Consider the following 24,271-nt stretch of genomic DNA (forward strand, 5'->3'; position numbering starts at 1 on the left):
TCTTCTCTCCTTTCAAAAAGAGAGTTTTGGTAATCTGAAAGCCATTCACTATAATTTAGGGGAGGTATTAAAATTAGTAGCATGGTTAGCCACTCTGATACAAGCAATTCAACAGACTACAACTTAAAACCAGTGAACTGCAGGATCTGTTCTCACCTGAATGTAAGGCATGTGTTTCCCATTAATGGGGGAGTAAAACCAGACACTAATCTAGAGATGTCTGGTGAGTATTATGCTGCATCCTACAAGAATAATCCAAGATAGTTAAGAGGATGCTGTGAGGCTTAAGTGCAGTATTCAGCTTTTGCTACTGTTGTGATTGTAATTATTTCTTTCAGGTATTAGTGACTGTACCACTGGCCCTTCTTCAGAAAAATGCCATTCAGTTTAATCCTCCACTGTCAGAAAAAAAAATTAAAGCCATTAATAGTTTGGGAGCAGGAGTCATTGAGAAGGTAAGTAATTTCAGATTATATTTCATTTTCTTTTCATAGAAACATTGGCTGCTTTGTCCCTGTTGCTTTTGCTGCGTATTAATCAGGATTTATCATGCATTTGGTTTTCCTTGTATACAGTAGCCCAGAAGAGCAAAATGCTATCAGGGATCCCATGCATTTCTGTTTCTTAGATTTCCCAATTAATAGATTTTTTTAAAGAAATTGTTTTCAGAATCACTTCACAGCTTAAATGTTTTGTGCCTAATTTTGAGCAAGCCTTCATGATGGTCTTAGATCTTCCAAAATTCTAATAATATGCTTATTCCAGGTCCTTTCAACCTAATAAATACATAAATTGTTTCAGAAGAATACTGAAAGTTCTGTATTTGACCGCTGCAAAATCTCCTCCCAGTGCAAAAAGACAGCCTCTCGTGAAAAGATCCCTAGTAAGATATGTGCTTAGAACAAAACAGTATCAGAAGTAATGCCAGAAACAGGATTATAACAATGTTGAAATTTAAAGGCAATGGTTAGAAACCCCCCCACAGGATGGGGATCACTAAGTTCTACATTAGGTTTGTAAACATTTTGCTGAATTTCTTGAGCATTTTCCATAGTGAATTCCATTGTGAATTTGATACTGTCTGTGCATTTGCAATTTGCGAGATTAGCGGGTTTTTTTCCCTTCCCTGTCCCCCTTGGAGAACAGGCCCATATATTCTCTGTTGAGACCCTCTTATAGAACTGAGTATCTCTAATGGAGTGGAAAAGGGAAAAAGAATTAGAACATCATATACCATATCCAGTTATGAATTTCGTGGTATGAAATGCTTTAATTCCATCTCTCTCTCTCACTCTCTCTCTAGATTGCCTTGCAGTTTCCTTATAGATTTTGGGACAGTAAAATTCAAGGAGCTGATTTTTTTGGTCATGTTCCACCCAATTCCAGCCAACGTGGGCTCTTTAGTGTTTTCTATGACATGGATCCAGAGGTATCATATGCTAGCTATCATATGCATTTTCTGTTAGCCCTTCAGAAATTCCGTTTGGAATCTAGGTGCAATAATTACTGAAAAATGAAAGTTTTCTTCTTTCCCCCACCCCCACAACTGTTAGAAGAATTGGAAGCAGTGTTATTTATCAAGAGAAAGCTGATTGATACTTCATTGTAATAAATGGGAATGTTTTCCTACATTTGGATACAAAATAATATACAAGCAAGTTAATGCTTTTATTCTCAAACTGTCTTGAAAACAAGTTTGGAATACCTGACTATAGATGTACCAATATGGGAAAAAGTCTACCAGTCACTTCCAGTTTAGGACTTCTGTTCCCTTATTTAAATCAGCTAAAAATCCTGTTAAAAAGATCATGCTGGCTTATTAACGCTTCATGGCTTGCACTAGCCTGAATAACTATGTGGAGTGGCAGAAGAAAAGACAAAAACTAGGTTTTGAATGAAACTGAGGTCTGTAGGGTCCCAAACTCATGAATTTCAAAACAAATTCAAACCAGTGCATTGACATCATGTTTCTCTTCCCCGCCAGTTCCAAGCAGACACGTTATACATTTATATCATACCTTTTCATGCTTTTACACTGCTACTTGCTACTTGGCAGCAATTAAAAGGCCATTTTGTAACCTTATAGCTTACGCCAAAAGGAAACTATCCTGTGAAGATTGTGCTGTTACTACACTATCTGTACCTGTATGTACCTATATGACTTTCCTTAAAGAAGTTTTCTCTTCAATACTTTTAAGCTCATTCTACCTGTGGTTCAGTGTGCTGGTGCTGTGCAGAGACACTTAGATATAATCCTTAATTTGCTTGATAGCTATTCTCTGCTAACTATCAAGTTTAGTAACAGAAGACTTGCTTTATATAAGCAAGAGAGGGAGAGTTGTTTTAAAGGAGTTGAGAACCTGTGTGCTACTCTATAGTCACCACTTCATCTTTGAAACTTCTGCAGGGTAGCAGATTTCTTGAAGTGGAAGGAAACATCAGTAGAACTGAGCTTTCATTTCTTGGGCCAAAATCTGCTGGTAAGAACTTAGTATTGGCCTAATTCAAAACATATCTAACTAGTATTTAAATAGATTCTTTTTGTTGCCACCTTTTGAAATTGGAGTACAGTTGAGGTGGCATTTTGGCACGGAACTGGAGCTTAAGAGGTCTGTCACAAACAACACTATAAATGTCAAATCTTTTGGTGTAGCCTTTAAATAGGCAGATAGGAAGTTTTCAGTTAATTCAGCAAGCTGTAAAAGGGCTGACCGTAACACAGATCTGTGAACAAGACATCAAAGGATGTTAGTAATTTGAGCATAAATACTGTAGAATATGCACCCTTTATTCTAAGGAATCAAACCCACTTTCCTCTAGAACAAAAGTTGCTTTCCAGCTGAAAGTCTCTTTGTCAATACCAATTAAAAGGGACTCTTCAAGAAATACTTAAAAACTTAGTAATTTCTAAATGATCTCATATATTAATGTCTTGTTTTTAGGGCAAACAAAGCATTTTAATGTCAGTGGTCACTGGAGATGCTGTGACAACCATTAAGAATTTAGATGATAAACAAGTACTGCAGCAGTGTATGACTGTACTTCGAGAGCTGTTTAAGGAGCAGGTAAGAGAAGCCTCTTTTCTTAAGAGATGAATTAACTTGCCAACAGAGGTAAAGCTTTCGATTGTGCTACTTCATGATATATAAGAAAACCTTTGACATTTTAAACTATTTTTCTTTTCGTCTCAGTTTGAGAGAATATGTGTTTTTAGCGTATCTCAAGAGAAGCAATGTTTGGTCTTGTGTGAAGAATGTGAATTGAAGTATCTTAGATCTGTCTGAAGGAAAATGATAATGGGTTGAAAAACAGAAATGAACTATCATTCTTTAAAGTGCTTTTAGAAAGGAAAATTAATTAAAATCAGTACTTTAGGCAGGTAACATAAATACACTTCTTACTTAGCTGTCACTTTTTCCAAACTTTTTTTTTTTGGTCATCACTGCTTCCAATACATCATAAAAGCTTTAAGCTAGATGAATTTGATTGTGATTCCCCCTCCCTCCGTGTAAAAAACAACTGAAAATAAAATACCCCCACCACCATCCCCCAAACCAAACCAAACCAAACCAAACCAAACCAATCCCTTACTCTTCTAGTAAGAAACAACCCTTCCTGAGCTGTCTTGGGATGGAGGTACAGGCAAAATGATCTATCAAGGGCCCTACATCCTGACGGTAAAAAAAACATTAGATAAAAATTTCTACCTTTTTTCTTCCCCCAGCTCATCATCCAGATAAAAACTAATAGGAAAATCAGAGAAAACTGGGGCAAGCAGAAGACTACCACTCAGCAATGTTATTTGCATTCCACTCTACACAGTAATGCCTTAGTTAAATTACTTAGAGCTATTAGATCCCAAGGAATGTTCATGGGTGACCTCTCAAGATTTACTGATGGTTCAGATGTTAGGAATAATGATCTTGGAAAAACTTCAGCATCTGAAAGCCTGACTTTTCCTAGAAAACATACTTTTGGTAATGGCTTTACAGTTACCAGAATCATGTGCAATGTAAGTCCACATACCTGCTATTTTGATCTCATGAGAACGTTGAGGTAACACACAGGTCTTTGGTTTTGGTGCCACTCTAGTCTAGAAGAGTGATTTTCATGTCTGTCTCCGTGGTTTATAGCAGTATGTGAATTTCAGTCATCTGTCCACAGTGCAGCGGGATTTTCAAAGACAAGATGGCTTCCAGGGGTGTACCAGAACTTCTTCTGGGATGTCCATGGAACTCGCCATACTCGGCTAGCCATTGTCGTGATTGCTTGAGCTTTAGTCTCTCATGTGCTGCCTGATTGGAATAGTCTGTTTGTTGATACCAGATGTTGTGTAAGGGGCAACCAGGGGTGCTTCTGTATACTTGTCGCAAGCCCCTCAAGAGTTAAGACCCAGCTGTAGTTGACTAAGCCTTCATACAATTGTTATCCAGGCTCTTTTTGGTAGAATTGTATGGAATTTGCATGCTGCAACGTGACAAAGAATACACAGTATTACGGTCATGGCTTAGCTACAGACACTCTGACTTTCTGTTTTTTGTCTTCTCCTTGAACCTAGTTTTCAGGCCAGCTCATTTTCTGATCTTAGATAAGTAATGTTATTTCTCCATTGGAATAAAATTATCTCCAAAATGAAGATTACATTTTCAGATTTAACAAGCTAGAAGCAGCATCACGCCTTACCAATATGGAAAGTGCTCACATTACACATACAAACATGTTGAATGATGTTGATATTGGCATTTTATCTGTTTGCAAGAGTATATATGTATTTCGAGGAAAATTTTGTTTTCTCATGTGTAGTTCTAGGTATATGACAATATCCAGATTTGTTGCATTCAAAACAGTGCAACTGTGATGTTCAGACATCAGGCAAGTCTAGCAAACAAAATTATCTTTGTGGTTAGTAGTATAATAAAGAAAACTGGAATCTAATTCTGGAATGTGATCTAATCGGTGTTGTAATAATACTACATTCTCTAAAGATTACAAGAAACTGTTTATGAGAAAAAGCTATGCAATTATGAGCTTTTCTTTGCAGTGCGTAACTTTTATTTTGATTATGCAGGAGGTTCCTGACCCAGTGAAGTTTTTTGTTACTCGATGGAGCAAAGACCCTTGGCTCCAGATGGCATATAGTTTTGTAAAAACAGGTGGCAGTGGTGAAGCTTATGACATTATAGCTGAAGACATACAAGGAAAAATTTTTTTTGCTGGTGAGGTAAGTGTTGTTACTGTTGATTAAGGTTATTGGGGAGCTATTTATGAAAAATCGTCTTTTGCTAACCAACACCATTAATCTAGAGCTAGCATATAAATATTTTGTTACACAAATATGCTAACGTTTCTTGATTTTTGACACAGAACGCTCTTTATTCATATTGTTATTGGGCATGGAAAGTCTGCCAAATATTTCAGGTCCGGAGTGAACTGCATAACCAATAAGTGCAGAAGATGACAAGACTATACAATCCACTTCTATTTTTAGTCAAACTGTCTTTCTGTTACTCCATTTGTGGGTAACATAACAAATGCGTGCTGCTGATGGTATAGGTGCATCTATACTGGAACAGAACTTATCTGCCCCACTAAAGTGCAGGTGGCAAAACAGACTACTAATTTTGCTAGTTGACTTACTTGCAAATTTTGAAGTTGCTAAAAATCTTAAATATTTTCTCCTAAATCCCAAGAAGTTTTCCATGGCTTTTAAAAATGTTGGTAACTGATCTTATAAACTGAAATTCTATCTGTTCTAATAGTTTTAGAAACAATTCACTTTTTTCTTTTTTTTTTTTTTCTTTTAATACAGGCCACAAATAGGCACTTTCCTCAGACCGTTACAGGAGCTTACTTGAGTGGGGTTCGAGAAGCGAGCAAAATAGCAGCATTCTAAGTACTGAAATTTTGTGTTTATAGATATATTTTTAATTGTTTTCTGTGGGTAAAACTATCTTCAAGTTTCCTATTTGCTGCCTTTTTCCTAAGTGGTACTTAAATAGTATACGGTACCTGAAGATAAAATCTTCATCTTCCTTTTCCTCTTTCTCCCCCACCCCCCTTTTAAGCCCTGATGATACATATTGTTGGGGTGCAAGAGTGACATTGGAGTCCCTGGCCACAGCTCAACTAACAGAACTTTTGTTGAGAGTCCTCTTCTGTATGGCTCAAGTCATGCTATTGTAAACCTTCATTTCAGAAGGTCAGATTAAAACAAGACTAAGATAACATACAGCATTAAAAATGCTGGCAGTTAGTAATGATAATGGGAATTTTCCACTAACTGTGCTTCTCAGGTTGATTATGCTCATAGGAGTTCAAACTTGCTCCCAAAAGCCTGAATAGCCTAGACAAATTCTAGAATTATTGTAGGAAGGAACTCAACTATCATTCTTTCCACTTGCAATCAGTAACCTTTTCTATAATACTTTTGATATTCTTAGCCTCCACTAAGTGGGCTTTGGAATATCAAGTTTGTTCCTTTAAATCAGATGGCTGGAACAGTTTACAGTGCAATCATAGAAAGGTTATTGTAGCTAATAAAAACTTGAAAAATTAACTTTTACATTACTTTAAAAAACCTTGAAATATTCTCTCTGCTACTTATGCAGAGAAATTCTTGTTACAATAATAGGCTAAGTTGAGATTTGCTTAGTGCTTCTGATCATGTAGAAACAGGACAGCTTAAAAATACTATATTTCTATGATTATTTTGAAAACAAACTTCCAAATTCATTTGGGCTCAGTAGAGGAACTACCTGCTGATATGAGTGCACAGTGCGGGGTGAAGGACTGTAAGTTCCTAACGGCTCATTCAGCTTTTATATTTAAAAAATAAGTGAAGATGAATGAGGAAAAAAAAATATTAACACTTTTATGAAGGGCTGAAACAAGGTGGCTTGCACTTTGACTTGAAGTTTTTTTTTCTTTTGTTATTAAAGTATTATTAAAAACAACTTGAGGGAGTAATTCAGTAAGGGCTAAGCATCTATTTAATAGCTTTTCCATGGGACAGGGAAGAAAATAGGATGTTTTTCAATAGAAATAAGACTGACACAACCAGGATATCTGTTGTAATACTGTTCCACTAAAACGGTATTAATGAAAAAAAAATGAAAACCAACTTTTGGATCTCTTCCCCCACACTTTCCCTATAACTTTACTGCATAGACCTCATGATTTCTGAAAGGAAAGTAAGCACTTATTCTTTTCCCGCCTCATTCTCATGCATAGGCTCTTTTCTTTTTTTAGTCTCTTCATTTAAGAATGACACAGCAAACGTTTTTTGAGTTACAGTGCTTATTTCCATAAAGCTGTATCCTTGGAAAAAAATCAACAAGCAACCTTAAGAAAAATCCTACTGAATAAATGCAATTCTTCTTTTTAAATACCTAATATTTTGTTTTTAGAATAGCTATGATATTGTTAAATACCTTTATTTAATCTCTAATTTACAAGGTGAAGATGTTTATATAACTAGATGTTTTTCAGATATATATTCTGTTCTGCTTCTTAAAGCTGAATTATATGGATTAATAGGAAAAGTGTAACTGTTCATAATTTTCCTCTACATAAATGCTAGTATGTACAGTTTTAAAGTATTTCCAAGTATTAAATTGTAATTTAAAGGCTATAAGAAGCAAGACAAAATCCTCTGATGATAAAAGATAATCAGACATCAGATTTTGCTTTTGGTAATCATTTGCACTTTGTTAATTTCATATATTACAGGCCAACTTATAGCAAAACTAGGAGAGATTGAGAGCTGCATATGTTTGAGTTCGAAGTTTCTTTCCCAGTTTATCATACATGACAAAATTATTAGGAGAGGAGCTTCTGAAGGTGGGAAAAAAGCTTATTACTACAAGCCCAAAAAATTATATTCAGTGGCTGCTTCAGCTGACCTTGGTCAAAACTTCAGTCAGCTTAATAACAACATATAAACACATCACGTTTTAGGTAGGAACTGTCTGCAAAGTTGTGCTCAGCATCCATTTCTGCAGTCCAGTTTGTGTGAACATGCTTGATTTTTAGGCATATGATTCCATCCTGTTAATTTGTACTTGGGTTTTTAAATCTATCTGCAACTCTGCAGGTAGATAAATGCTATATTCTAGAGAATAGAGATGGACATGAACAAATACTGTCACATTTGGCTTTAGCTGCTGCACACTTCTTACAGCATTAAAAAAGGATAACAAATGATAAATTTACCAATGGCCTAGTCTATTCATTATTTGTATATTATTTTGGTGCCAAGGCACTTAAACTGTGTTGTGCTGCACTTAAGTTTGAGGAGTAAATAAAGTAAGTATGTTCCATTTTAATTTACGTTCATTTGAAATGTATAAGAACATCAGGCTGGTTCTGAGACTTCATTCTTTAATTAATGTTCCCCAAAAATTTTTTTAATACCTATGTTAAAATTTATTTCAAGCATGTATGTGTTTTATTTCTTTTGTGTTTAATTTATTCCCTGCAAATAAAGAACTGGGGAATGTTTTCTTTGAGTAGATTTGTTTAAATGTTGTCAAAAATATTTGAATGCAGAGCATGATCTGTTACACTTCAACTCTTCTGTGTGACTGTGTTATGGCAGCAGAATAAAACTGGAAAGTATCCACAGGATGCTCATGTTTTGTTTTGGTTTGTTTTTTTTTTTTCTTTAAATTTAACTATTGGCTAAGCCTACTTTTTTGTTACATTTGATATTGATTTAAGATTTCATTTTAGTATATGGAAGAGGAAATTTAAGCCAATTAATGATAATTGTTTAAAAGCACTGCCCATAATTTTAAGATAGCCAGAAAAATCACCAGAGAACCACTTAATGCTTTTCACTGGGTATGAACACTTTGCAGGATCATGGTCGCAAAAGGTTACTACTAACACAGATCACTATAGCCATATGCAAGCCTGACTACATACCCAAAACATTTAAAATACAAACAATGACAAATTCTGACACCACTTATCTATGTTGTTCTTCTTGAATGGGGGGTTAGATGTTCATTTAGTGCAAGTAAGTCTGACTGCAGGCAACTTAAAAAAAAAATTCCTACTCCCTTTGAAAGTTTATTTCAACCAGTAACACATGTAGGTCTGAAAGCATTACTGTGTGGAAGATTCGCTGCTTTCTCCTCACCCTGTCATACTTGATTAGCAGTTCAAAGTTTGTATCCCGAGGACGTGCTTTGTTCTCCTAATGCTAACTCCCTGCAGGAAATTATTTTTGTTATACCTGACACTGGTCTTGAAAAATGTTAACTTCATTCTAAGAATAACAATCTTTAAAATGGAAACAAAATACTAAGGCTGCTTTTAAAATAAAGTCAGTAGATTTCATCACACTCCCCCAAAGAATGACAGTCCTTCAAGAAAATAGTTGGTGTGAGGGAATTTTTTTTTCCTTTTAGACCAGCTGTCTAAAACTTGTATCAGAAAAAAACATGAAGTAGCAAGTCTACGAATGAGTGAAGCCCAGTGAACGGGGTCAGGTGAAAAGGCAGGGCAAGTTATGTAATACTGCCATCCTCTTATCCCCAGGACCTCTGGAGATCATCTGGTTTAAGCCCCTACTCGGAACAGGGCCAACGTGGAGCTGGTCGCTCAGGGCCCTGCCAGGTTGAGATCTGAACATCTTCCACAACTGCTCCAGGCCCCGCTTCTGTGTGAGCACCCTCATGGTGAAGCTTTTCTTCCCCTAACGTGTAATTGCCATTTCCCTGGTGGCTCTTTGTGCCTGTTGCCTCCTGTCCTCTCGCTATGTACCTCCAAGCAGAGCCTGGCCCTGGCTTCCCCATACTCTCCCATCTGGTAGTTGCAGACTGCAGTACGATACCCCTTTATCCGTCTCTTCTTAAGGCTGAGCAAGCCCAGCTGTCTCTGCCTCCCCTCTGACATTGTGTGCTCCAGGCCCCTGGCCATCTTGGTGACCCTCCACTGGACTCGCTCCAGTATGTCCATGCCTGTCTTGCACCAGGGAGCCCAAAGCTGGACACAGCCCTCCCAAGGCAGATTCACAAGTGCTGAAACTGCCCTCAACCTGCTGGTGACAGCCCAGAGTGCTGTCAGTGTTCCTCGTCACAAGGGCACACTGCTAAATAGGGTTCAACTCACTGTCTGCGAGAACCATCTGCCCCTACCCAGGTCCTTTTCTGGAAAGCTGCATAGAAAGAAACCAGTGTCCCCACCTGCACTGTTGTACGGGGTTATTCCATCCCAGAAGCAGCATGCTGAATTTGCTTTTGTTCACCTTTATGAGGTTCCTGTCAGCCCATTTCTCCTGCAAGTCAAGGTCCATCTGAATAAACTTTTAGACCTACAACTTCCAGCTACTTGCTTTAATAAATATTTCTGAATTGAAAGGCAGGAGAGACATTTCTTTAAAAAAGCAAAATAACATACTTGTCAGCATTCAAGATATTTCTTAACTTTTTTCAGCAAGTGAAACATTGATTTTACTAAATTTCGTATTGCAAGTTTTCAGACAGTATTCTGGTGTCTTACCGATTTTCCATGGTTCTCCCTAAATAATGGATACTAAAATAACAACTACCACCACCAGAAGTCATTTCAGGAATGCTTTCATCTAGCTCAGTCAAAGCTATTTGATTATAATCAACTTTCTGATTGGAAACAGGCATAATTAGATCTACCCAAGTGGTCCTGAGCCACCCTCTCTCTGATAGAGCAACAGAGCTAATAAACCTTATTGGAATCCCCATGCTGACTGCCAGGGGCATTATTTGGCCAGGTTACGCACTGGGCTCCAAAAGGGTTATGTTTAAGTCCAGCTTAGCAGTGGCTAATCTACACCCAGACATTCAGGGGTCTTGCTTTGTCATGTGCCTTGTAACAGGATAATGCAGAAAGAACACAGATGCTGTAAGCAGCCCGCTCAGCTCCAAGAAGGCTATTAGTCTAGAGCTTCTGGAAGAAAGTGTGTCTTCCTAATTTCATCTTGGTTAGACATGCCTGAGCAGTATACCATGGGTTACCACATAACTCCAACTCAGCTATTTTCCTAAAGACATGTAACCTCTCGTCACTCAAAATTTCTGCTCTTCCCTTTCCCCACCTAGCCCTCTCCATCTTCCTTCTCCTACATGGCCCATACACTGTTAGCTCAAGTGCCAAGCTCACTCACAAGAACAGTTGTTTATATAAGCAAGTCATTCAGGTTAATTTGTGTGGTTTTGCAGATCACTGACCAAAATAATGAATACCAAAGACGTAACTGAACAGAGGAACCAATATAGTGGTCTGTAGGAATTATGCTGTAAGCAATCAAATCAAGATGTTAGGACTATTTTCCTAGAATGCAATAGTCCGGATATAACCTTAAGCGTCATGAAGGTACACGCCTGAACACTTCATTCAGTTACCTTTTATCCAGTTAGCCAATTTCTATTTTTTATGAGCATCTTTATACAGGATTTAGAGCCCTGATCAGCTGTGTTTCTAATCCAGTAGCATCAGGATAAGCCGGACATTTTATTTACCTTTTAGTATTGTCTTGCAGCCTTTCCCCCAGTTGTAGAAAGAACTGGAATCTTGTATCAGCTGCAGCCAGACTGGTATGGATTAGCAGGGAAACAGCTCAGACATTTCTTCTCTGTTGAGGACTACACTGACTTGTAGTTAAGAGATTTAAACAAAGTATTTGAAGGATGCTGAGTTCATTTCCATTCCATCTGTGCAATTCCAAAATGGCAAGTAATGCGTATATACAATCAACAGAAGTACACTATCCTTTTCTAAGTTTTTGTTAGAATTTACACTATAAAAAATGTTTATACTTGGGAGTCACTCATCTTAAAAACACTTCCTGACCCACATAATTAAAACTGACTGGTATATTTACATAAAAATCACAAGGCAGTTCAAGTATTTGTAGAAAATCCATCCAAAAACCCAACAAAACTTGACACAAGTAACTTGCTGCTTTTAAGCAGGACTTGGAAACTTTTGATGTTTTTAATTGCAAATTAAAAAGTGTTCTTTATGCCAAGATAGTTCAGAGAAAAAAAACAAAACCAAACCAACCTCACAGAAGAGATAAAATCTTATCCTGGTGCAAGGACATACATTTCAGCAGTAGTATCTTTAAAGCAGAGAAGCCTGCTGAATCAGGCTTGAATAGTTTGTACCAGATGAGAGAAAGACAACAATCTTGTTTCTGTATAGATTTTTTTTTACTATACATTTAAGCAAATGTTAGATCATCAAAATTCATTTACATTTTTGTGAAAGACATTTATTGAATACAAAACCCCCCCATTACATTCAGCCCTATTATAAATGATTATACGCAAAGAAATTCGAAAACTCTGTGAAGATTAATAGTCTAACTGGCTGAACATTTTCAGAATTAAGATCATTTATGAATCCTTATTTCTCAACTGTACATAATAAAATTCAAAAAAATATGCTTTGTCCTTCCAGCAATACTACAGTCAGAGGGATTCCGTGCCCATGGCGTTAATGGCAGCCCACACTTCGGTTTCATGATTTTAAGTGTAGGACTTCCCATATTAGCCACAAGGGTTATGGAGAACAGAAACCTAAACAACAAAAATTTATGCCAAGAGTTCACTTTGATCCAAAAAGCTGTAGGCCAAAGTTCAAGACTGCAGGCTTAAAAGTACCATTGTCCATGTCGAGGCACCAAGGCTCAGGTTCAGAAAGGCTTTCCCATACAGAAAAGAGCTTAACCACACACGTCAGCGCTGCCCGATTTGGAAGGCCCACTGTGGGCTTCCACAGCTATCGAGCCTCCCAGCTGTACACCTTGGATACCCACTTCTGAGATGCTAGGCTGACAAGTCAAGACACTAAAGATTTTTTGCAAAGTGAACTTTAGAAATTTTCCTATAGCCTTTGAAGGGAGATTTTATTTAATATGTCATTGAAACAAAGGTATCTGTAGTCTTCTGTACAAAGTTAAACACTGAAAAGCTTAAGTATAAAACTACAGTTTAGTTTCTGTACAAGGTAAGATGGGACAAACATTGTAAAACCTCAACTTGTTTGTAGCTTCTTGAAACTTCTGCATACCACTTCTCATCACAGCCTCACTGCTGAACACTGACATTTCATGTCATAAATCCTAAGATAACAAGATTAAAAAACTGATTTGCACAAAAGAAATCTGAAATAACTTTATATACACAACAGAAAGCCTTTTAAAAGTACAAAAATAACATCTATATGCCAATTAGATACCATGCTTGGACAGTTCTCTCAGTGCCTACACATGCAAGACAGTAACCTAGATTTAGAGTAATTCTGCATCTGTAGAACGTATCTGAATATAAAAGACATTAACATGTGACTAACTCTTGTTATTTTCAGAATGGATATGTATTCAAAATATCTTTATAACCAATACTGCAATATTCCAGTCTCTGCATGTATATGTGCAGATAAGCAGCTTTCATCTTACTTGATTTTAAAATCTCCTGCAAGCTAGTAACCCACACTAAAAAGCTACTATGGTTCTAGTGAATCTAGTTATACAAAGCAATTCAAAATGTACAAAAACTATAAAAAAGGAAACATTTATTGCCATGCATGAAACTTAAGTATGTTCAACTAAAAACTGCATCAAATGCAGTTTTGTTTTGTTAAAAAAAAAAAAAGAGATACACAAAGCAATTTACATCAACACTCTTAACATTAGATCAGCAGAATCAGCTCTGACTAAATACCACAAGGGTAAGACACATTCCTTTTGCTGGTGCCTATCAGATCTTCAAATCCATGGGAACATAAAACCAGGAATCTTCATTTCCCACAGTCAAATCAGATCATGAAATCAACTGAAATGAGAAGTGTATTAGTTTTCTCCTTTCTCTCAATCCAATTATATACAGCCTCTCCTTTTGCATCAGACTATCAAGAAAATACACTCTACTTTTGCTATCACAAAAAAACAAAGAACATCCCTTCAGCAGACAAATTGCTCTCTTATGCCTTTGCTGATAGTGTAGGCACAGCACATGGATGCAACTATTTCTAGATAGCCATATATCAACATCTGCAAATCAAGCCACAAGAGAAAGAAAAGTTACTTTACTGACTCCACTACGTGAAGCTCACTCCTCTAGTTCCATTTTTAGTTTTGGGGCAAGCAAAAGTAATTGAACTTGAAAATTGTCTTACAAATTACCAACCACAGACTGGACAATAAACCCTTTGTCATGAGTACATCAGATCACGCCTAATCTTCAGTGCAGCAAACTCAAAGGCAACATTATAACTGTGCTACCAGGAGCACATACAGAGAAAAGCTATTTTATCCTCTTTTGCCTTCTCTCATTGCCAAAGCTTGCAGGTCTGCAGAACTTATACAACCTCATGCATTGTTACCTACGAATGTATGGGGTCAGTGCATGAATTATAGTGCACCTTGCAGCCAAGGCTGTAATTTAAAGCAAATGCATAGCTTTCAGAGAGTAAAAGTCATCAAAAATGACGATAGCTTTAGTTTTAGTTCTGCTTACCAAAGAAATTCATAAGAGTGGTAGTGGCATGCTAAGAAAATAGTCGGAAGCAATTATTTTTGAAAGAGGGATACCAAAAGGAAAAAAAAAATCAGAGCCAGAGTTCAGGTTTATCAGAGCACTAAACTTCCAATCTATACAGGAGGCTATAAAAACTAGCCTAACAGGATGCCATGCCACTTTCTAGTAGGCTGAAGAAAGAAAAACCCAACCCAGAATGTTTTCTAAATGATAAAGTCTTTACCTCTTTGACTGTTTTTTTAATGAAGTCTTTCCTGTCAGATAAATCATAACTAGGATAGTTTTCATACACCTAAAAAAAAAAAAAAAAAAAAGTAAAAAACCAAACCAAACCTCAAATTACTTTCATTCAATGTATTGTATGAATAGAAGGAGCTTAAATGAAATTAGGGCAAAAATTGGTGTCACTGACTAAACTAGTACTATAAATTTTTCACATCAACAAATTGGAACGCCTAGCTTGCTGTGTCAGACAAATAAGAATTCTCCAACCTTTGTCTTTCATGCTCTCTAAGTAGTCAGATACCCTTGCATTAGTATAGGAAGCTAAAACAAATATCAAATCCCAAGGCTTATTATTATTAGTAATAAATAAAATTGTGATCCTTTCAGGAATCAACACATTTGAGTACTATTCTACAACTATTCTTTCGTTAACTGAGTGGGAGAGGACCGAACAAACAAAAAACAGATGCCAACACTGACAACCAATGCAGAATATTTTATTTCAGTATACCAAATTTCAGAATTCTAGAATGACTATACATGACAAAAAGTTTGTACAGAACATACACATACAGTTTTCTCATAAGAATAACTTCTGGTTTCATTTTCTCAAAACAACTTCTTGCAAGTACCAGGAAAACAAACGTGAGTTAACGGACTGTAGAAAATGTCAAGGTAACAGTATTGTCTGTGTTTTGGACACTTTTTCCCACCTTTCCCTTTTCCGGCCACATGGTCCCTTCCTGGCACCTGTCCTGACAATTAATGGATTCCTTGTTGAACTGATTCAACTCACTAACTCAGCTGAGAACTCCTCATTTTTTGGTGACAGGTGAGAATTGAATGGACTCATATGAGAACATATGAAGAATGAGAGCAAGGTGAGCAGGAGAAATGTACAGAGAGCAGGACATAGCCCTCCCCTTTTGACAGTAGCAAGCTGCTGCACCGTTTCAACATCTCAAATACTTTCACTTTAATACAATGGCAGTTGTTTTGGAGGTAATACTGCTACTTTCCATGTAGCTAATTTTTCTTTGGAGATTTCCCTTGTAATGTTGGGTATCAGTGTTGCATATCTTAAGATTAAAGCTCTCCTTGTTATAGCTGTTGGCAAATAAATAAATCAATCAACGCAAAACTACTTTGTTTCTGAACCATTGTGCAGAGTGCAAGCCTCCATTTCTGAAATGATGGCAAAAGTCAGTTCACAGACAACCCACTGCGTAAAAAGAGATTGCAAAATCATATTTGCTTACCTCCTTGCAAATTTGTTTCATTGTGACCTCCTCCAAGTTTGCATTGGCCAACAAGTTCTTGACAGTTTCCTTAAGTTCTTCATCTGTGGGTGGTTTCTTCAGCTTTTTAATTAAAGGTTCATCATCTGAACTATCCTCAGACTCACTTTCTAAATACGAAGAATAATTTGAATTGTAATAAAACATTTTCAATTTGTCTGCTTTCTTCCTCCAAAACAGAAGCCATCAGAACTTTTCCCAAATATCTGATGCAAATGTTGTTCCTTAAAATAGACATCTTGCCAGATCATCCATTTAAAACCAATGCTAATGCTATCAGTACTACATTCGTTTATGAATCTGCATCATTGTTGATGAACTCTCAGTTTACGAATCAATATGTACTCTAGAAAGTATGGGACAGATTAAATTAATCTAGCAACAAAAAAGGTTTATTATAGCAATTCTAAATGGAGGTATTATGGCCCTAAAAAAAGTACGTATTTGCTTTAAAAAGAAGTTTGGATTTTTCTTCCCCCAGCAGCGCTGCCACTAGAATCTTGTAATTTTGCAATGCTGTGTTACTGAACACGCTATCAGAAATACCATGACAACAAATAAAGAGAATCATAAAGGAAGTGAAGAGGCACAGGACACTCCTACAATCCTTTCCAGCAGAAAAAAAAATTAGACTGAACGACTCCAACATCCACTCAGTTCCTCTACTGCCAACAAGACAAAATTCAGAGCAGATGCCAAACAATCTAGATAATGAGCTTACAGAAAAACCTACTTAACATTTTCATTTTTTTTTACTGCGAACATACACTCAAAACAGAAATGCAGGACTAAAGAAGAATTATGAATATATTACATAACATATATGCAAAACACATGTAACTTTTTTTAACATATATACATTATAAATATATATGTTGATGACAAAATAAAGTACACACACACACAGAGTCAGCCACGTTAGTACTGCCAGCAGCCAATCTGAAAATACCTTGAGTTCAGCACAGGCCAGTTTACTCTGCTGAGAAATGAGGCTATGAAAGAAGTTCAGCATAAATCTATGCCTAAGAGTTTAACCATTCCTTTTCTTAATACACTGACAAGCAGGGTAATTATCTGAACTGACATCTGTGCTATAGCACACATATGCTGATCCTGGCATTAAGTGAAGTATGTCTGCAGTATGGATATATGCTGCATTAATAACTCATACTACAATTGTGACAGAGACATGGCTGTTATCTCAGAGTGCCAGAGAATTTAAGGTGGGAAAGGACCTCTGGAGATCATCTGGTTTAAGCCCCTACTCGGAACAGGGCCAACATGGAGCTGGTCGCTCAGGGCCCTGCCAGGTTGAGATCTGAACATCTTCCACAACTGCTCCAGGCCCCGCTTCTGTGTGAGCACCCTCATGGTGAAGCTTTTCTTCCCCTAACGTGTAATTGCCATTTCCCTGGTGACTCTTTGTGCCTGTTGCCTCCTGTCCTCTCGCTATGCACCTCCAAGCAGAGCCTGGCCCTGGCTTCCCCATACTCTCCCATCTGGTAGTTGCAGACTGCAGTACGATACCCCTTTATCCGTCTCTTCTTAAGGCTGAGCAAGCCCAGCTGTCTCTGCCTCCCCTCCGACATTGTGTGCTCCAGGCCCCTGGCCATCTTGGTGACCCTCCACTGGACTCGCTCCAGTATGTCCATGCCTGTCTTGCACCAGGGAGCCCAAAGCTGGACACAGCCCTCCCAAGGCAGGTTCACAAGTGCTGAAACTGCCCTCAACCTGCTGGTGACAGCCCAGAGTGCTGTCAGTGTTCCTCGTCACAAGGGCACACTGCTGAATAGGGTTCAACTCACTGTCTACGAGAACCATCTGCCCCTACCCAGGTCCTTTTCTGGAAAGCTGCGTAGAAAGAAACCACTGTCCCACCTGCACTGCTGCAATCTTTACACAGGTATTAAGGAACTCAATGTATGTATACCTTTTATGCATATCATCAGATATGAGAAAACCAACAGCAACAGGACGCATGTAGAACCCATATCTATGTTAACAAAAAACACATCAAGCTGCTGAACAAAAGACATACACAGTGAGAGATACACTACTGGATCAATTATAAGATTCATGTGAATTCACTATAGAGGCACCAACAGAATTTTGCTAACATTCTTCCAGCAGAAGGGAGAACTAAGGTGATATTTCAGTTTACGTGCAAATAAAAAGTATATATATGTACACAACAGAAATTACATAAACCAAGAACTTTTTTTTTTCATTACTGTTGCAAGGAAAGAAATATCAAGTAGCAAGCCAACAATTCCAACAATTCACCAAATTTTATTTTCTTTCACAATTAGGTGCAAAAGCTTGCTTTCTAATAAGCATACCAGTTAAGCTACAAGACAACGTATGATGAAAGATTTAAAGCATTTACCTTTTCTAGAACTGTTCTGATTTTTTTTAGTAGTGCTGCTATCTGCCTTCTTGACATTTGCACCTTTCACAGCTTTCTTGGTTTTGGAAGTCATCTTTTTAGATTTTTCTCTTTTAGATGCTTTTCTAGGGGGCTATAAAGAAGAAAAACAGAAGATTAAAGTGATGGTTTCTACCCAAACAATCCATACCCCTTTTCCACAATGGAAGTTATCCTTTCTGTCAATACAAACTAAATCAGCAAATTTAATTACTATATTGTACTAGCAATTTCTACCCCTGTACCATAGGGGGAATATGTCCACAAAGAGTATTCCTACATTCTTTTAAAATTTCACATCGTCTTTCTATGTGGACTCTTAAGCTCAAACAGTTAGAACTTTTTGATGATACTAGTAGTTTGGTTGTGCTACAGCTTTCCATTCATAATTACTTATAATTAGCTTACAAAATAACTTTTAAGGTATTCCTTTAAAAAAGGACATGGTATGTTGTATTCAATTACTTCTAGATACTATAGCTCTCTAAGACTACACACAGCTAATTCTTTTTGCACTAGTTGAGGAGAACTACATTAGCTAATCCATAATTTGGCCAATTATTGTGATCAGTAAACCCCCAAAAATATTGCATTAAGTTAACATCAACAGAAGAAATTCGGAACATAAATACATACAGTATAACACATATCAGTGCACTGCATTTTTGGCACAAATTAAATGTGTGCTTAACACACAAAATCTTTAGATAGTACTTCTGACAAGGCTGAAAACTTTCCTCACAGAAACAAACATGGAACATTGACAGGAATAAACCATACTTCAGTGAAAGAACATCATGAAACAAAACAAATTAACTAACAGTATTTACTAAATTCGTAATTCTAATTTATATTTAAAACGGCAGTGTAGTCAGCTGAGCAAACTATCACATCTAAACAATTAAGATTAGTTCATAAAACTTTTAACTACTTCTCCCATTAGTACCTGGTGCAACTCATGAAACTAGTATTTAATAAACCAGATTATATTTATTTATATTGGCTTGCTCAGTTATAATTACAGTTGCTCTGCAGTGTTAAATGAAAGATAAAGACTTTCACTGTTGAAATTCAGAATCGAGGATCATCCCATTTCTAAATAAATGTTTGTAATTTCTAACTTTTCAGCTTTTGAGTTTCTGCTAACGCTCCATCACCAGCTACAAAGTCAGAAGTTAAACCCGGCACTCACATTTCAGTTTTTTATAAAATTATGCTCCCCAGCACACAAAAATATTTCAGATATCTTTTGCTTCCAGGTAACTGTAAGACTTTTTGTTTGTTTGTATTGTTTAAAGAAAGAGTTGCAATCAAGAGAGACTTGTAACTCTGAGGACAATCTATTCCAGCCACTCCACACCCAAGATTCCAACAGAGCTGGGGCAACAAAGCAGACACGCTGCCTAGATCCTTCCACCTGTAGTATGTTAAAGGGTGTCATAAACCTAACTTTTTTTGCTAAATGCTGAAATCTCAAAGCTGTACAAATGCAGACGTTTTCCATTTCACCATTTCCTATATTCAAACTAATTTGACATACTAGTGATTTTGCAATAATTAAGCTTTTACTCCATGCAAGTTAACTTCAGGTTTCTGAAGACTTGAGTCTACTCAGCTATTGCCTGGCAGACATATCTAACTCCCACCTTCTGAAAGAAGGCAAAGAAGACCCAGTTAGATCAATGGAGTTATGGTGAGGTTTTTTTGTTTGTTGGAGCTTTTTTTGTTTGTTTGGGGTTTTTTTGTTGGTTGGTGGGGTTTTTTTTTAAATAACTGAGTTCTTGAAAAATTTTCTAAAAGACAACTCCTGCCTCTGAAAGTGATATTCCCCTTCTCGCAGTAGGAAGACTGTATTGCTGAAGAGATGAACAAATATAAAATTAACTTTTAGTATTTCAGCCCTCTTTCAATTTGCCATCTGTGGGGAAAGAAAAAGGCAAACTAAGAATTAAGTTAGTTCCATGGAGGCATTCATTTCTTTTTTTCCAGGCTTCAGGCATATGGACAAATCAGTCTACACTTTGTACACAAATCAGCTGTACGCTTGTACTGGCCCTCCATGTTTTGCATCTATTCTCTGAATAAGTACAGGACTGAAAGGGAATGCATAGGGAAAGGTATTTTGCATTTAAATACAAAGTTCATCTCATTTCCCTCTTAGTACTCAAGGCTAAAAGAAGTTTCAAAGAAAACAGAGAAGAACAGAAAATACAGTGAGATGAGAACACTTTGGAGATTGCAGGGATCTTTGTAAGGCTGCTTACTATGTTGCTCACTTTATCTTTGCGATCCAAGACACAGAACCCTAAGAGAGAGATTAGGACATAAAATCCAGGAGAAATATGGAACCAAGATCCAAAAACAATGCAGCCAGGGACCTCTACTGAATTCAAAGTTGAGTCCTAGGTATCCAATCAAACCCTACACAGAAAAAAGAGATAGACATTGGGAATTTTTATGAAATTACATTAATAAAGTCACCACAAGCTGATACAAGAAATACAATTATGTTTGAAATCCTGGCTGCCCCAAAATGCCATATTGCAAATGGTTTTATAAGGTGCATATATACATCCAAGAATCAGAACCTTCGCCTCTTATTGATTCTCTAACTTTAATGCACTAAGATATTATGAAAATCGCTCATAAATTGCAGATGTGTTCCCTTTTCTTTCAAACGATTCATTCAGTTAAACATCACTTACCCTCCAACTCTGTGTATTCCAAGAATTACCAACCGATAACCACATAATGACAAACTGCAGACAAATGTTTTTAGCCCTATGTTGAAAAACAAAAAACAAACCTCATTACCTCATCTTCACTTTCTTTTTCTTCTGAAGAGTCATCCTTTTCCTTCTTTTCATCTTCTTCACTACTGGATTCATCTGACAAGATCTCTGGGCACTTGGTGCGTTTTGCTTTTCTTGTTGTTCCAGCGCTACTGCGTTCTTTTTTGCCACCTTTGCTTGGTGTTTTTTTGGACTTCGGCAACGGCTGAGAGACAGGGACATGTGTTATGCAAGTAGGAACACAAAAGTGAATTTTAAAAATATAAACTCCTTCAAATCACATGAAAGAACAGTAAACAAATATAGAGGTCTCTAAATCTTGATAACAAAAATCAGGACTATTTTTATGTACTACACTTAAGCCATAACATTTCGCGGCAAGCAGAAATTCGTTCACAGAGATGGAGCTGAGTAACATGAAATTTCAGTTCTAAGCTAAGCACCCCTTCCACTCCACTAACCAAACAAATATTCAAAGGTTGGGGGTTAGGGAAGGAAAGCAAGAAAGAACAATCTAGAAGGAACCTTTTACCTACCTGTGCCCTCCCAGCCCATAAAGGCAAGTTTTTTCTTCTGGTAACAAATTAGCTGACAACTCTTCAGAAGACTTAAAGGCAGGAATTCAGTCATGTCTTATGCAAAACTGCATTTTGTTGTCACTCAAGTACCAATGTCCCTAAAGCAGCATGCAGACTCCTTGTTCACATCACTTACCAGTGTTTGCTGGGAATAAATTTAATTTCCTGAGCAACAGTAACTATTTAAGTATTGCTTTTAGATTAAAAACTGGAAGTCCAAGAAGGTTAATAATAGATTTAGTAGTCTTGGCAGCTGAATCTAGTGCACTAGCATATACTAGTTAAAGAAAGTTTCCTTGCAATAAATTCCATTTTGTGATGACCAAACGTGATCACATACACTTATCAACTTGTAGCATACCCAGGTAACATCTGACAGCTTATTTTCCTGTCCTTTCATGTTTTATTTCCCTGCTCTGACACCTTTTTTTTTTTCCTTTTTCTTTCCTGCTCACATATTATGTCTATTCCCCTCCATTCACCCACAAAGCAGAAGCTATTTATGGTATTTGGGTATGGCTATCTCTAATTAGCTTCATGTGTTGACCACACACACTTTTGTGTGCTAACAGTGTGTAATGGGTGCACTTACATGTAAGCATATAGTTTCTATCCAAGTCCTCACCTCATTATGTATGCCTGCAGGAGAAGAGCTACTCTCTTTCAAGAAGCCATTACTACTTCAGGAAGTTAGAACAGCAATGTATCACTGCTGGTAACAAGCAAATAATAAGGAATAGAGACAGCTGCATTTTTCATCAGAACAGAGCTATAAAACCAAGCATAACAACCTGCATCTCACCTTGCCTGAAGATTTTGGGTGCATTAAGAAGTTTAAGATTCTGGTTACCAGCTCACTATTAACTCCTGATCTTTCCAAGTCGAGAACTTCACAGATACTTTTCAACATTGCATTTCTAAATCTGGAGGGGGGAAGGAAAAAAAAAAGATTCAGTTTCACATCCTAAACAATCGGTCAACATTTGACTGCTAGAAGCTGCTAGCTGGCGTGCGTCTGCAAGCTGAGAATAGATATGAATATATGCACTTAACTACGTTTCCAGTCTTATCTATAGTTAAGCAAAGAACCACCACCATATTACATAAAACAAAATAAAACAAAATTCCCAAATCCGCATGTCTGTAAATTAGGACATATAAAAACAGTTACAAAATCTTAATAAAAAAATCTTCCCCAGAATCTCTCCTAGTCTACCACATTGGAAAGAATCAATCTTGGAAAGTTAATCCAGTGGATACAAGACTTGAACTCTAAGAGGGGAGGCGGCTTCCCTTTATTTTCTCTGGTTCCTCACCCCTTTACAGAAGTATCTCTGATGAAGATACAAGGTTAAGAGAAACTCTGACATCCACCCCCTTTACTCCCAAGAGGATCTTGAACCAATTGTCCCACTTTATCATTTGTCCCACCGGTATTGAAAAAAGTAGAAAGAGTGAGTCAAATCCTGTGAGGATACGACATCAGAATGCAAGCTTAGTGAGATTTAAAAACAAAAAACAAAACCCAAACCACCCACAATAAAAAACCAACCCCTACTTATTCTACCTGTTACCTTCCTTCAAATGCTTATGCTTTCCTCTTCACACATTTTGTACAATGCTGCCTGAAAAGTGGATTTCATTGTCTGACCATTTTTCACAAGTTTAATAGCTATTTCAGGTAATCAAAGTCAAAGGAAACTTATTTTTCATTGTTTATTTAAAAAGTCAGTGCAACTATTTCATGGTGGCCTGCAACTTCTCTAAAGTAGCATTTAATTTCAGACTGTCCCTTTAAACTCATAGACTTTTAAGGGGGCAGAACAACTTTGTTCTCCCATGTTTTAGGGCATGGGAACAGGAAATCTGAACTGGTTTGCTGCACCTCCCTGCCTCAAAGTATAGTTCATCCACCATCCTTCCAAGGATGAAGTAAAATCTTTCAATCATTTTTCTAGACAAGGTTATAAAAAAATTTGTGCAATCTTAACATGCGGGGAGCCCTCCTGTTTAGCTTTTGAGGATACACAGAATACATGTAAGGTATTCCTGCAGAATCAAAAGTCAGTCTCCTACATTTTCAAAGACAATAATACTATAGAGTTAAAACCACGTAATTTGTAAACAGATTTAAAAACTGCATAGTATCAAAGTTTCTGTTTCAAACCTTCAAGCCCTTGTATACAGAATTTAGAATTTTATGGTTCTATTGCTGCTTTAACTAAAATTCCTTATTACTTGTGTTACACATGGCATTTGTCCTTGTATTTTAACTTAGGTTAGAAATAATACATACAAAGAATAAATATCACCTCCCAAATCCTTTCATATTTTTAATGCTTTGAAGGTACAGCTGCAGGTAATAGCAAACATAATGAACTAAGTATTAAAATGCAGTTCAAGTGTGGAATAAACAAGTGCACACAAG

General features: G+C 37.0%; 2 protein-coding genes across 6 annotated transcripts in view; one reads left to right on the forward strand and one right to left on the reverse strand.

The window, feature by feature from the left end:
- The window catches only part of KDM1B (lysine demethylase 1B), a 30,249-nt gene extending 20,282 nt beyond the window's left edge, over positions 1-9,967 (forward strand). Inside the window, exons 18-23 of one of the 2 annotated variants that reach the window (XM_075142796.1) lie at positions 339-455; positions 1,304-1,429; positions 2,943-3,065; positions 5,069-5,221; positions 5,810-5,893; positions 7,729-9,967. In XM_075142796.1, coding sequence (XP_074998897.1) covers positions 339-455; positions 1,304-1,429; positions 2,943-3,065; positions 5,069-5,221; positions 5,810-5,893 — 603 coding nt within the window. In that variant the 3' untranslated portion in view covers positions 7,729-9,967. Of the gene's footprint in view, positions 1-338; positions 456-1,303; positions 1,430-2,942; positions 3,066-5,068; positions 5,222-5,809 lie in introns of both variants that reach the window. The other variant, XM_075142798.1, reaches the window with a different exon arrangement.
- Positions 1-24,271, reverse strand: part of DEK (DEK proto-oncogene) — a 51,525-nt gene that overhangs the window by 18,355 nt on the left and 8,899 nt on the right. Inside the window, exons 6-12 of one of the 4 annotated variants that reach the window (XM_075142799.1) lie at positions 22,646-22,766; positions 21,288-21,470; positions 18,435-18,567; positions 16,010-16,158; positions 14,749-14,817; positions 10,191-10,282; positions 4,027-4,467 (exon numbers count right to left, since the gene is read on the reverse strand). In XM_075142799.1, the coding sequence (XP_074998900.1) occupies positions 4,407-4,467; positions 10,191-10,282; positions 14,749-14,817; positions 16,010-16,158; positions 18,435-18,567; positions 21,288-21,470; positions 22,646-22,766 (808 nt within the window). In that variant the 3' untranslated portion in view covers positions 4,027-4,406. Of the gene's footprint in view, positions 1-4,026; positions 4,468-10,190; positions 10,283-12,172; positions 13,821-14,748; positions 14,818-16,009; positions 16,159-18,434; positions 18,568-20,749; positions 20,895-21,287; positions 21,471-22,645; positions 22,767-24,271 lie in introns of those variants that run through there. The other 3 variants (XM_075142800.1, XM_075142801.1, XM_075142802.1) reach the window with 3 other exon arrangements.

This window comes from Calonectris borealis, chromosome 2 (assembly GCF_964195595.1).
Source record: "Calonectris borealis chromosome 2, bCalBor7.hap1.2, whole genome shotgun sequence".
In the NCBI taxonomy this organism is placed as follows: domain Eukaryota; kingdom Metazoa; phylum Chordata; class Aves; order Procellariiformes; family Procellariidae; genus Calonectris; species Calonectris borealis.